This window comes from Sesamum indicum, linkage group LG1 (genome assembly GCF_026168435.1).
Source record: "Sesamum indicum cultivar Baizhima isolate 11 linkage group LG1, ASM2616843v1, whole genome shotgun sequence".
NCBI classification, from domain to species: Eukaryota; Viridiplantae; Streptophyta; class Magnoliopsida; order Lamiales; family Pedaliaceae; genus Sesamum; species Sesamum indicum.
In genome coordinates, this window is record NC_142657.1 from 1,226,762 (window position 1) to 1,240,945 (window position 14,184).

The window sequence follows — 14,184 nt, forward strand, 5'->3', positions numbered from 1 at the left end:
ATTGTGAGGAAACGTAGTCTGTACGAATGTTGTTGGAATATCCATCCAAGAAGTTGTTTGAGTCATACGGTCATTGTTCAAATAATTGTTTATGTTTGTATTTCTTTTCTTTTTAAATCGGTTTCATCACTAGAGAATTCACATTCGGAATTGTTGGATCAACGACCCTCGACAATTTATATCAAATTTTGACTCGTTTGAATCAATTACATATAAGTGTGATATATTTATCACGTAATATAAATTTATAGTTCAAAAGGAATGATCAATCACATAATAAATAAAATTAATATAATCTGATTGTACGTATCTATGAATATATATATATATGTATATGATTAGTTATGAGAATTGAAGGTCACTCAATCAGACAGAAGTCAGTTATTGACTAGAAAAAAGAAGGGGACATTACGTCACCATACGATGTGGTCGTTATATACTTGTTAGAACACATCATCATCAGAGAAAAAAAGACATGTATTAGTTAGTTAATGTCTGTCTACACACCAACAATCATTATTTATTTTATTATTATTATTATGATGATGAAGAATATAATAATACTTATTTAACTTAACTATTAAAGTTTTCATCGCTAGTCCGCTTTGAATCTTAAAGATCACACTAGGAGTTGAATTAATTAATATATTTTCATTGAGATAAAAAAAATCAAAATTATTTTTTTATAAAAAGAAAAAAATTATAATTATGTTAATATTAATGAATTCGTACTTAAATTGATTGGATCTCATTATTTACTTTATAATAAATACGTATAATTAAATTGCCGATCAACTTGAACTTCCATATCAGTAGTCTATTCATTAACATTTAAATATGTTAGAATATTTTCTAATCATACTTTGTTTTAGGGTGGCGGACGAGTCAAGCCAGCTCGTGAGTCGGCTCGATTTGGAGTTCGAGCTCAAAGTCTTTTGTTTTTAAGCTCGCGAGCTTTTTAAATTTTTAACTCCATATTCAATATTATATTAGTTTTATTCTCAAAATTAGCCATATTTATGATTATTAAGTAATATTGTATATTTTAAATTTTAGCTAATGACAAAATAAGATATTTTTATTTATATATTTAATTTTTATACAAAAATATACTTAATTAACAACTTAGTCAGTTCATTATTATTACTATATATTTTTTATTTTATATTAATTATTTATTTTTTAAATTATCTAATAGTTGAAAAAAATAAGATATATTTTTATTAAAAATAATTTGGACTTTTCAATCTAATATAATAAATAAATATTATTTTAATTATAAGTAAAAAAAAAAAAAAAAAACTCGAGCTCGAGCTAGAATTTTTTGTCGAGCTCGATTCGAACTCAAATCGTTTACACACTATTTTACTTGTCTAAATTCAAGTCTTTCTATAAGATTTTCTTTTTGAAAAAATAAATAATAATAATTTGAGGGGGACTTGGCAGTACCAAATTAGAATTATAGATGATACCAGTCCAGTCGAACACGTCACTATTCAAACTTATTTGAATTTATATCGAATTCGAAAATATGGGTTTGGATTTAATTTAATTACCGTTGGAATGAACTTTAATTGAAGCAAACATGAGTCGAGTTTGAGTAATTTGATATTTTTGCACTAATCCAGTCGAGCTTGAAAGCTTACCAAATAAAAGAATTTGGGTTCAAGTTTAATGTATTAAATGTACTTAATCAAATTTAAACGAGCTTTTATCATTTGATTTGAATCGGGTATTGAGTGCTCTGATTTAGTTTTCAATCTTCACTTAAATAATTAAATTCTATCTAAAATAATCGCCAAAAAGAAAAAGTTAACAAATTAATTGAGATATGGACTGAAAAATCAAAGTGGTAGCGTGTGGGGAAGTTTGAAAATTTTGAGGAAAGTTCTGAGACGAGGACAATACATATCGAGGATAAATTAATATATACGTCGGGAGGTAGTTTTCCATGCAATAATTACGTGAGCAAGAAAATTTAATTTTCAGAAAATGATATTATTATTATTATATTTAGGATAAATTTCATAATTTTGTCCAAAAAACGACACCATAGGATAAATTGTATGAAAGAAAACTATTTTTTTTTTTTCCAAATATTGCAATTAAAGGTGTTAAACAAAATCGTTCGACCACCCTAACCGATTGATCCAACTCAAATCGTACCGCAATTAGCAAGCTAAAGGTGGATTGGGTTGGATTAGTCTTGGGCTAATTAAAAAAAGACCGTATTTTAGCAATTAAATTTAATTTTATATTTAAGTAAATCGCATAGGCCGCGATAATAAGAAGAATATACATAAACTAATATTCAAAACAATAATAATAATTACAACATTTTTTATTGGTATTGTATAATATATATATATATATATGTATAAACATGTAATGAGATCTATTAGTTCATTAATTCTTGGTTATTGGCAATTTTTTATTTTTTTTTCTTTTTTCTTGCCGTTGATAAATGCAATTCTTGGTTATTACTGAAATAGATGATGTCATGATTTTGTTACAATTTATTTTCATAATCATCTAATTTTATTTCAAATAATTTTTTTAATATTATATATTATTATGATTAGATTTTTACATAGTTAATTCAAAATAATAGCTTTTTCACAATTTTATTCAATAAAATTGGTATTTTTTTGTATTTTTAAAAATAAACATATAAGTGATTATTTTTTACATATTTTAACTGATATATCATATTTTTCTATTTTTTATAATTAGCACTATAAAACAATACATTTATTATGGCAAAATAGCTGTAACAAAAATATATAAGTTGTCATGAAATACTAATTTAATTGTACAGATGATCGACTCTATACTAAAAACCACAAAAATTGTCCCGATCCAATTAAATCGCAAAGTGAAATTTAACTATTATTGGGTTGAATTTGGGCAAAACTTTCTGAACAACGCAAATAATTCAAAATTGTGGCCCAACAAGAACCGTGCTTGTTTTTTTGGACCTTTATTTATCCATTTTTATTGGGCTAATCATAATTTTCTCCGAAAGCCCATTAAGAACGTTTTCTTCTTCCGAGACACACAACAATATTAAAGAACTCGAAACATTTCAAATTTGCTAAACAAGTCGACACTTAAGGCTATTCCCAGTATGCAATGTCTTATTTCCGACAACCGGCATTCTTAATCAAGGTGATGGGGATAACCCTTGGTACTCGAGATATTCTAGTATGAATTCAATTCCATCAAATTTGAAATAATTATATAATAAGTGTAATATATTTATCGTATTATTGGTGTAAAATTCAGAAAAAATGATCAATTATATATAACAAGTGTGATATATTTACTTCAAGATTGATTTGGTCTAGCCAAATCTGGTTCGACTAGAATTTTCTTCTAAAAAGTTGAATGTCGTTTCAAAGTGAGCAATTAATGGCACTTTTATTCGTATCTGAACTGATGGGTGGATTCCACGCCCTACACTCTTTTAGACCTACCTCACCTTCTTCTTTCGAACATTCAAACATTAAGATTTTCCAATTCGAGTTGGAATAAGCTCCAGAATTGAGAGAGACAAGAATATTTGTACTAAAATTCATCTGTTACCTATTACCTCTTTTTCAAGACGTTAAACAAATCTTATACTGTTTTCTAACCCTTTGTTATCTATGAAGGATGATCGTCAAAGTCCCTCTGTTGTTGTGCCCTCTTAGTATGTACCTGGTCCTACTTTCATTGTCTCTTTCACGGACATCATTTGATTTTGGATTGAAGGCGTTTTATTTTTCTCACAGAACCATAAGGAATTTAAATTCTTTACACGATGGAGTCTATAAATTAAATTCCAATTTGAGATCATGCTATACATTAACCCTCAATCATGGAGTACAAATCAAATAGGAAATGTCCAAAAGAATTAGTGGGCAAGACAAATAGATAAAAACATGTGTGTAGTCCTAATTAGGGTACTAACTAATTAAAAAGTTCAAACAAATGAATAAATACCCATCATTGCTTAATACAGTTTCAATCACATTGGTACGATTCCAACACATTATTTTCTGGCCATGTCCAAACAATGTCCTTCAATGCTGGCCTGATATCCTCTTCACGAAACTTAATATACTCCAACGTGTCTCCCGAAGATTTCGACAACTCCACCACCGTGACCTCCGGTGCCACCTTGAACACCTCGGCCGTGACTGAGAGCCGCCCCTTTCGGCCCTCCGTCGTCCCCAACAACCTCAACTTGAAGTCCTTCAATCTAGCAACCTTAAACCCTAACATCTTCCCGACCATTTCGATCTTTCCTAGTGTTGCCCTAGCCGAACATCTGGAAGTGAATGTGGAGTCAGCCTTCGTATGAGCCTCAAACATGGTTGACAGGTCAAACCCTGTTGACATGGATGAGATGAATTGGAAAGCATTCAAAACGGCCGGAGAAGAGGGGGATTTTTTGATCGCGTCGTGTACAAACTTCTCGTCTTCATCCAATTTCTCGAATAAGGATTCTTGCATGGAGAATGCATTAGGTCTTTTAAACCCTTTGTTGAACCACTTGACCCGCATGATGCCCGGAATGGAGATCCGTTTACCCGGATTCGCTACCAACAACTTTGAAATTAAACGCTTTGATTCGCTCGAAAACCACGGCGGCAAATCATACTCCGCCCTGAAAATCTTGTTGCACATGGCGATGAGATTCTCATCCTGAAATGGGAGAAACCCCGCCAGAAGAACGTAGAGAACGACGCCGCAAGACCATATATCCGCTTTAGCTCCGTCGTAGCCCTTCATCCTTAAAACCTCCGGCGCGATGTACGCCGGCGTCCCGCATTGAGTATGCAGGAGCCCATCATTACTACGATGCTCGTACAACGCCGACAGCCCGAAATCGGAGATCTTCAAGTCCCCATTCTCATCGAGAAGGAGATTCTCCGGCTTGAGATCGCGGTGGAAAACGCCTCTACTATGGCAGAAGTCGACGGCACTGATAAGCTGCTGGAAGTACTTACGGGCCGCTTCCTCCTTCAAACGCCCACGCGCCACCTTCGAGAAGAGCGCGCCGCCGCGGACGTACTCCATGACGAAGAAGATCTTGGATTTGGTGGCCATGACCTCCTTGAGCTCGACGATGTTGGGGTGGCGCACGAGGCGCATGACGGCGATCTCCCGCTTGATCTGCTCCATCATCCTCTGGTCCTTGATCACCTCGTCTTTCTTGATGACCTTAATCGCGACGGATTCGTCCGTCGCGAGATGTCTGGCGTAGTAGACTTTCGCGAAGGCCCCTTTCCCTAACAGCCTCCCCATCTCGTATTTGCCCAACAATATTTTCTTCGTTTCTCCCATGTTGCAATAATTCAATCCTAGGGGAAAAAACTTGGATAAAAATTCAACAATATCAAGAAATTATGATTAAAATCTTGATATTGGAAAAAATCGTCGCAAATACGAATTGGGTTTTTGGTTGAATTAAAGGGAAATAATGTCGTATTAGTGTAGGGGGGGAATGATATATATAAGGTACCATCGAAAATAAAATAAGATTTAAATGTGTATAATTAATATTATCTGAAATTTTGAGTTTAGATAAGTTGGTGAAAATATAAAAGTCAAAGGCATAAACTATTGTTGTTATTATTTAAAAAAAATGAAACCTATGTGGAGCTTAGTGGATCCCACGACAACATTTGTACTTATCAAATATAATTCATTTGTAATGTGTATAAGGTATGAATGTTTGCGTGGTTTAATGGGATGCACTTATTGCATTAAGGATGTTTTAATGATTATTCTATTAAAGGGAAAATTACATTTAAGGGCTTTTTGTTATTTAATTTTATTTCTTACGATTTTATCACATTGTATTTTATAAGTAATTTTACTCTTCATGTGTATTTTTTATAAGACTGCTAATGACTTTGTTAATTATTGAACGAAAAATACATGTGGGTACTGAAATTAAGAAAATTTTTAATTTACGGGATACAACTAAAGAAAATCATAATAAATGAGACTAACTTGAAAAAATTCCTATAATATATGTGGGATCAAAATGCAAATTTTCCATTCTGTTAATATAAACTATATTATATGTGGCGTTTAATGAAATTTTTTGGATTATATTTGACTGAGCAGCTGATATGTTGGTGTGGTAAACATAAAATACTTAAGATATAAGGTTGGATTACGTGTAGCTGATATTAATCTGAGTAGGATTTATTGAAAATTAAGCTTAGAACAATTCTATGAGAAATAAATTAAGGTTTTCAAGAATAATTTAATTATATGAACTTTTTTTTGCTTGCTAAATTAGCAACATGGTAAGACAAAAATAAATTAAATATGGATATAGACATATATAAAGTACTTAGGCAATTTCTTCTTTAATTCATTTATTTTATATTATTCTTTTAAATTTCTTGATTGTTTTAGAAGGTACGATTATTTATTTTATATTAATGTAATGACACGTCCGTTGCATCATTATTTATTTATTCCTAGTACAATTGTTCATCATCAATTAGTGTAATGTGGATATGCACACTTATCAAACATATGCCGACGCGTGATTCCTGACGTCGTACGTATTAGCAATTGACTCATACGTAGTTGTTGCTGCAAAACATGGAACACAAGTGAGGGATCATTGTCAGTGACCAGGTTGCAGATCCAGTTCGTTTCAAATCGTTGGATGATTTCAATGAAAAAATCTTTGATTTTTAAGTTACTTCGAAATTGAAAAGATGGTTGAATGTATTTGTAGAATTTAATGTATTCACTTGTTTGGATCACGTGGCGTGATGTCAAGTTTAAAAGTATTAAACAATCGACGGATTAAAGGTTGGATCGTCAAGCCCGACTAACCGATAATGGGTAAACGTGAATCTTTGCCCCAAAATAGTATTTTTTTTATTTAAATACACATCAAACACGTTCTACTGATTTAATAAAAATATATAAAGACAATTATAATTATTAATTTTGTTTTTAATCTAATACTTGTTATTCATAATGTCAATTATCGTCATTACACTTTTTAATTTATCATATTCGTTGGCAAAAACAATCTCATCTATGTTAAATTAATTCATTTCGTCTCATATTTTTCGACTAAAATAAGATAAAATTACAAAGAATCCGTATCCAAAAATCCTTAATCCATCCCACGTGGTCTTTTTACACTTGGACTCCATTAGTTTCTGCAGCTATCAATTAAATTGGAAAATTGTTCACATGTGGTCACCTTATCAGATATTATTAGCTATCAATCCCACATATGGTTCTTTCTATTTGGACAAGACGTTTTGTATTATTTGTGGACACATAAGCAAACAAGCTTTATAATCGTTATGGGCATAGGAGTGCTAATAAACGTAGTTTGAGATTAGTCACTATCATTGCCCAACATAAAGTAAATATATGATATGTGACTTAACAAATCCCAACCATTACAAAGAAAAATCCAAATTCTATCCAACAATCATTACTTCTATACTGACGAGTAAACAAGTTTTAAATATTTTTGTTTGAATACATGAGGAGTTTATAATCTTGTACAGACGAGTAAACAAGGCGTAAGTGTTTTTACCTGGATACATGGGGAGTCTATACTCCTATACTGACGAGTAAACAAAGCCTAAGTATTTTTGCATGGATACATGAAGAGTCTACTATCCTATATAGACGTGTAAATAAGGGCTAAGTGTTTTTGTCTGGATACATGGGGAGTCTATAATCCTGTACAGACGAGTAAACAAGGCCTAAGTGATTTTGCCTGAAAACATGGACAGTCTATAATCCTATATTAACGAGTAAACAGGGCTCAAGTATTTGTGCCTGGATACATGAAGAGTCTATAGTCCTATACAGACGAGTAAACAAGGCCTAAGTATTTTTATCTTGATACGTGAAATGTCTATATAGGAATTAAGATAAAATCCAAAGGTACATTTAGGGGATTTCCTTGTGAACTAATTTTGGGCCCATCTATAGCCCAACCAACAGACTCATGCCCAATTTGGCCCAGATCTCCTCTAATATTGGGCTGGATATTAAATTCTAAAAATCCAAACACGGCCTTTGCCAAATTCCTCGTAACGCAGGAGGATTGGAACATCAAAGTCGACCAAGATCAACTTGCAGGAATTTTATGGTTTCCTCTTCCGCAAGACAAATCCATTGAGCGCCCTCTACGTTTAAATAGAGTCCTTCATATCTTACCAGGTGGAGAAGGAAAACCAGAATTCAGAGTCTTGGTTCTTGTGATCAATAGAGGAGAAATTACCGGAAGAACGGAGGGGAAAGGAGGGAAAGTGAGGAAAGAAGCAGAGGGGGATGGCGAGTGAGGAAGGAATACAGCAGACATTGCAGGAATTGCAGAAGCAGCTGGCCAAGAAACAGATGTTTGAGAAATCTGTTTCCACCATCAGATCTCTCCTTCAGCAACACTATTCTTCTGCTTCACCTTCTCTACGGCAAGCGGTTTGTGTTTTTGACTTCCTTTCTTCATTTGGGTTTGGGTTTGGGTTGGGGTTGAATTTATTAGGGTTTGTTGAGTTATGGAGCCCATCGATGAGAATTGGTTCCTTAACCTAGTTTTAGCTATGGAGCCCAAGTGATCAAATGACAAAATTAGAATAAGAAATAATGGAATTTCTAGGGTTTCTTGATTCTTGTTTCTGGCCCTTTTTTTGGTTATAGAATGCAGAATTGGTCGGTTTGGATATGATTACATGTAGTTTGGATCAAAATTAAGGCTTCAAGGAAATAAGAAAACAAGGACTCATAGCTTAATGTAAAAGAGTAAAGTATTTCTTGTAAGATTATTTTATCAATTATATTGACCAACTGTTGAAAGGATTATGTTTTGCAAAGTTCAAGTTTTATTGCTTAAAGTGATCAAAGAGAAATTTATTCTGTATGTAGTAACAAAAACTTAGTCTACTAGGTAACTAAAGATAACATTATGAAGGTATTTGTTTTTATGTTCTATGATTTGCTTTGATGAAAAAAGAAAATCATTTTGTGTTTGCAGTTCTACACGGTAGTATGTCGGGTTGCAACTATTTTGAAGACAAGATATACTTCACCAGGATTTTGGAATGCCGGGCTTAACCTTTTCCAAGAAGCTGAACAGCTCGTCTCGGATGCTTCTGAGAGAAAGCACTTGCAGAGTTGCATTGCTCAGGCACGGGATCAGTTGGGTGAAGTCGAAAACCAGTCTGAGGATTTGAGATCTACAGAGAATAGAACTAATAGAGGTGCAAGATCATCGCACCTTACCAGTTCTTTTTTATTAGTTTCATATACATCTATTGGTGCTCGATTGCATGATCTGTCCTTGGTAATCGGAAGTGATGTATCTGGCACGATGCAGGTTACTTATTTGAAGGGCATCTCACTGTTGATCCTGAGCCTCCACAGCCCGATTGGTTAGTACAAGCAAACTTGCTCACAGCTGCCGCTACCTTGCTCCAGGGCGAATCTTCTGGAGAACAAGTGGAGGATACTAACTCTGTAGAAGGTGCTGTAAACCTACTCCAGGATCTGGTTGATAGACTGGATAACATTGTGCCTGAGGTATCTTTGATGCTTTCTTTTTCTTCTCTGAAACTGATTGCTGATTCCCGTATCCCCAAATTAGCATTTTGCCACACGATTGTATTTTCATATCATCAATATGACACCATGTAAACTTTTTGTCATCAACCTTTTTGCTATTGTCATAGCATCAATCACTGCCCCTTTTCCTCTGTTTTCTTTTGCTGTAGTATGATTGCTTTTTGCTTGCTGATTTGCTATTTAGTTCTTCAAGAAAAGGAATGTGCTTACCATGATCTTGATGCTATTCATCTATTGTTCTAAAGATTCTAGATGTTGATTCTGGAGTTCCAAGAGCACCACCTGCCAGTAAGGAAGTTGTGGCAAAGCTTCCAGTTACTACCGTTACAGAAGAAGTCTTGGTGAAGCTAGGCAAAGATGCCGTGTGCTCCATTTGCCAGGAGAATTTGGTCGTAGATGACAAGATGCAAGAATTACCTTGCAAGCATATGTTTCATCCCCCCTGCCTCAAACCATGGCTGGTAAGATTTCTTATGTTTTCAAGGCATTTTACACAGCAGTTTCAACTCGTTGTACACTTATAATAATCCGGATTTTGCATGAACCCTTCACTTGACAGGATCAACATAATTCTTGTCCAATCTGCCGGCACGAACTGAAAACCGATGATCATGCTTATGAGAGTTGGAAGGAAAGGGAGAAAGAAGCTGAGGAAGAGAGGAAAGGAGCCGCAAATGCCGTTCGTGGGGGTGAATATATGTATGTCTAGATGTAGTCAACGATGGATTATGCTGGCTCATGTTCATTTACATTTCGCTCTATTTCCCAACATTTTTTGTATTTCTTCTCGATTTCAGTTTATATCTATTCATAGGAAAATTCTTACCCAAATTTGGTTTTGGTCGAATTAAGCCGATCACAGCAAGTGTGATACACTTGACATATGACTGGTCACATTCCTAAATTATACACCAATTGTGATACACTTGATATATGACTGGTTACATTCCTAAATTATACACCAATCGCATTGCAAATGAGTTTTAGTTATCATACAATTAATTCAGATTCCATAGTGATATGCATATTTTCACGAAATGTCAAAATAGGCCGACTCCAATTTTATGGACCTTGGGTTTTTATCTTAAGGCCCAATATGGACTTTTATTACGTATATTTTTTATTAAAGAGTAAATTACTATAACACCCTTTGAGATTCAATTTAAATTTTTTGTCTTTTATAAATTTATAATTACAGTTTTAAAGTAGTAGTTATGATTACATGTACGTTTTTAATTTATGATCAAATTTATGCAAATATTTTTTAACGTATATTATACTGACACCTTTTAAAAAAATGTATTCCTAATTTTATAAAAAATAAAAAATATTTATATTAAAATTTAATATTAAGGATGGTAAATGTAATTTACTCATTTAATATTAAACTAGTCCACAAATTTAGGAGGAAAAGAACAACTGTTATGGGTGGCAGTCTTGTTACTGCAGGCCTACGCTACGGACGTGCGGCGGTTGTTGGATGATATCCTGTCCCTTAGTTGTAGCCCACGTGGCACCACTTCTCTTATTGGATATCACTGCCCTCAACCACGTGGCGCCCACATTCTCACATAGCCGTTGATTTTGACTCCTCACATCCACTCCGTCTGTCCTCCTTGCAGATGGTCCCACCGCTTTATTGCAATTCACACGCCATAGGAGTCAATTGCACCCTGCACCTGCTGCCCAAAATGCACCAGATGTGGGATTTTACACACATACATACTCCACATTCATACTAAATACAACACTTTGTGTAATGGGTATTTGCATAATTTTCATTAATTCCCAAATTTTGGAAATAAATAAATAAATTATAATGAGTCCTCTTGAAAATTATAATTATTATAAATAATTTTTTATTATTTAAAAAATTATAAATATTTTCTAAAATTAAAGTAGGTCTGACAAATATCCTTCCAAAATGGACTATCATTAGAGATATTTGTTGGATTATCATTAATTTAAAAAAAATATATTAATGAAATTAATTTATAATTATAACAAATCTCAAATGAACTTAATGTAGTTTACTCTTAAAAATTTCGACACATCAATCAGCTAACAATCCAGTGCACTGCAAAACCCACGATAAGCTACAATTCTTCCCAATGGTCAACGATAAAGCTCATTTTAACATCATATACCATATAATATATTTAATAATTTTTTATTTAATTTCAACTAATATATCTAAAATTTAATCTTTTTAATAGCTTCAATTCGAATGTTTTATGTAGAAAAGTGTTTGCAAGATATTGAAAAGTGTTTTTATTATTCTATTTGAAATTATATGTAAATTTGAATACTTCTAATTAAATGGGTATTTTAAGTCAACTTATTGGATCTTATAAAAAAAATTGTGTACGAAAGAATTAGTAAATAAATGAAAATGTGTGTGTATATATATATATATATATATATTTATATACATTTCTGATCTTGTAGGAAAATACATGAATCAAAATTTTATTGAGTTTTCCTTCTTTCTTTGGTTTATTTAGTATTAATTATTTATAAAACAAAATTGATAATTATTAGGGTAAATTACAAGGACCTTTCATGAAATTTGACATAATTACGAATACTCCCTTATTGTTTGAAAATTTACCAATGTCCCTCTAATTTTAACGACCGTCTAACAATTTACCCAATCCGTTAGAATTCCATCTATTTTTCTGGTGGACTAACCAAAATGTCCTTTATGGATTAGAAATTATAATTTTATTTTTTATGAACTAAGTGCATAATTTTTTTTATAATTTTTAAAAAAATTTCATCCATCCCGTTCGAGTTTTTTTATAAGTTTAAATTTTTTTAAGAAAATAAAAAAATACAATAAGGGCAAAGTTGACAATTTCATACTTTCATCTAATGATTATACAATTTCATCAAACATCAGGGAGTATTTGTAATTTTTTAAACAATGTAGGGTATTCATAAATATGCCAAATCTCATAAAAAGTCATTGTAATTTACTTTAATTATTAATTGGTCAAATCCGTTGAGGTTTATTACCACATATCTTATCATTTTATCGACTGTACTAAAATTTTGTTTTCAAATTGCTCTCAATTGTGTTCATAAATGCAAAAGAAATATTTTAGTTAGAACAATTATATTTATACCTTAATTAAATAAGGGTAGTTGTTGTAATAATATTGGTATTTTTTAGGAGTATGTGTAATTTTTTAAAAAATAAGAGTGATTTATATAAATAATTAATAATATTTTTAATGAGTATATGTGTAAGTATCTAAAAAACAAAAATAATGTGCATAAACAAATTATAGCTTATGATGTATAAATATAATTATCCTCTTTAAATCGAACCAAATTGTCTAAATCCCAAGCTTGGGCAAAGACATTTTATTTATCAAAATTTAATATAAAGTATAGCATGATCATGATAATTTGAGTCTCTGATGAAATATGAAGCTTGATTGATTTGGATCGCATGTCGTCAGTCATTTTACGGACCTTTGGAATAGTATTGGGATTTGAGAAACGAGCATATTATTAGATTTATTGGAAGGTTCTCAACTAAGATTTTTCAATGCCTAAGTTAGTAACGAAATTGAGATAAAATAAAGTGATCTGAAGTATTTAATATGGGTTTGAATGTAATAAATATATTATTATAAATGAAGTATAAATTGTGTATTTATAGTATCTGAAAGGGTCCACTTGCCTGTGCCACATGTCATGATCTTGAAAGGACAAAATGGATTGGCCCTGGAACGCACTAATGAAAGCGAGAGATAAAATGATAAAATTAAATATAAATCGATCAAACCAAGGGGTCTACCCTTTGTGTTCCCGGACGTTCAATATGGTATGAACAAGAGAATAAAATATTCATATGAGACTATGGTTATAAAACAAAAGAGATGCATAAACTTAAAACAAGAAAACCTCTTTCCATTCAAGTTTCCAACCAGGAATCGTTCACTTGAAGATCCCAATGTAGAAATCCTCTAAAGTAAAGTCCACACCACACCGGAACGGAACGAACAAGACCTTGATCCCTTTACTAGAAGAGATCAAAGTCAATCTCTCACCAAGAGAGTAAAGGGTGGGAGGGAGAGGAGATGAGAGGAGTGTGTTCTCTACATCACTCACTATCTGTTGTTGTTTATTGTGTAATTATTTTTTAAATAATTATGTACAATACATATATATACGCCATGTATAGATAAGTGAAAATTTGTTTAGATACATTCCACTCATTTATAAGGTAACCCTTCCATCTATATGATATAATTCTATCATGCCATATACAGAGGTTCTAATTATGGTCAAATTTGCACTTTCCAAAAGTGTAATTTCTTAATCAATTCGCCTTCCATCAATTGGCTAGTGGGCCTCATTTAATGGACGAAATTTATATAAAAAATAAATTCAAGGCCCGATTAATTTTAATTAGATCTAATTTAATAAAAAAAATTCAATCAAATTAAGCGCAATATGTATTTAATCCAATTAAATACATAAGCCCAAAATATCTTAATTAATTTATAAATCCAATTTACCAATCAATTAAGATGAGCTCAATTAAATTAATTCAATTCATTTAAT

The 14,184-nt window shown here is 32.2% G+C and overlaps 1 protein-coding gene and 1 pseudogene across 1 annotated transcript; one reads left to right on the forward strand and one right to left on the reverse strand.

Moving 5' to 3' along the window:
• Positions 1–3,805: 3,805 nt before the first annotated feature.
• Positions 3,806–5,448, reverse strand: LOC105156072 (CBL-interacting serine/threonine-protein kinase 5 pseudogene; annotated as a pseudogene).
• A 2,628-nt stretch (positions 5,449–8,076) lies between these two features.
• On the forward strand, positions 8,077–10,538 carry AIP2 (RING/U-box superfamily protein). The gene is made up of 5 exons (XM_011084806.3): positions 8,077–8,466; positions 9,020–9,245; positions 9,362–9,564; positions 9,852–10,067; positions 10,166–10,538. The coding sequence occupies exons 1-5, from the start codon at positions 8,320–8,322 to the stop codon at positions 10,313–10,315; spliced, it is 942 nt and encodes a 313-aa protein (XP_011083108.1). The 5' UTR covers positions 8,077–8,319; the 3' UTR covers positions 10,316–10,538.
• Positions 10,539–14,184: the final 3,646 nt, after the last annotated feature.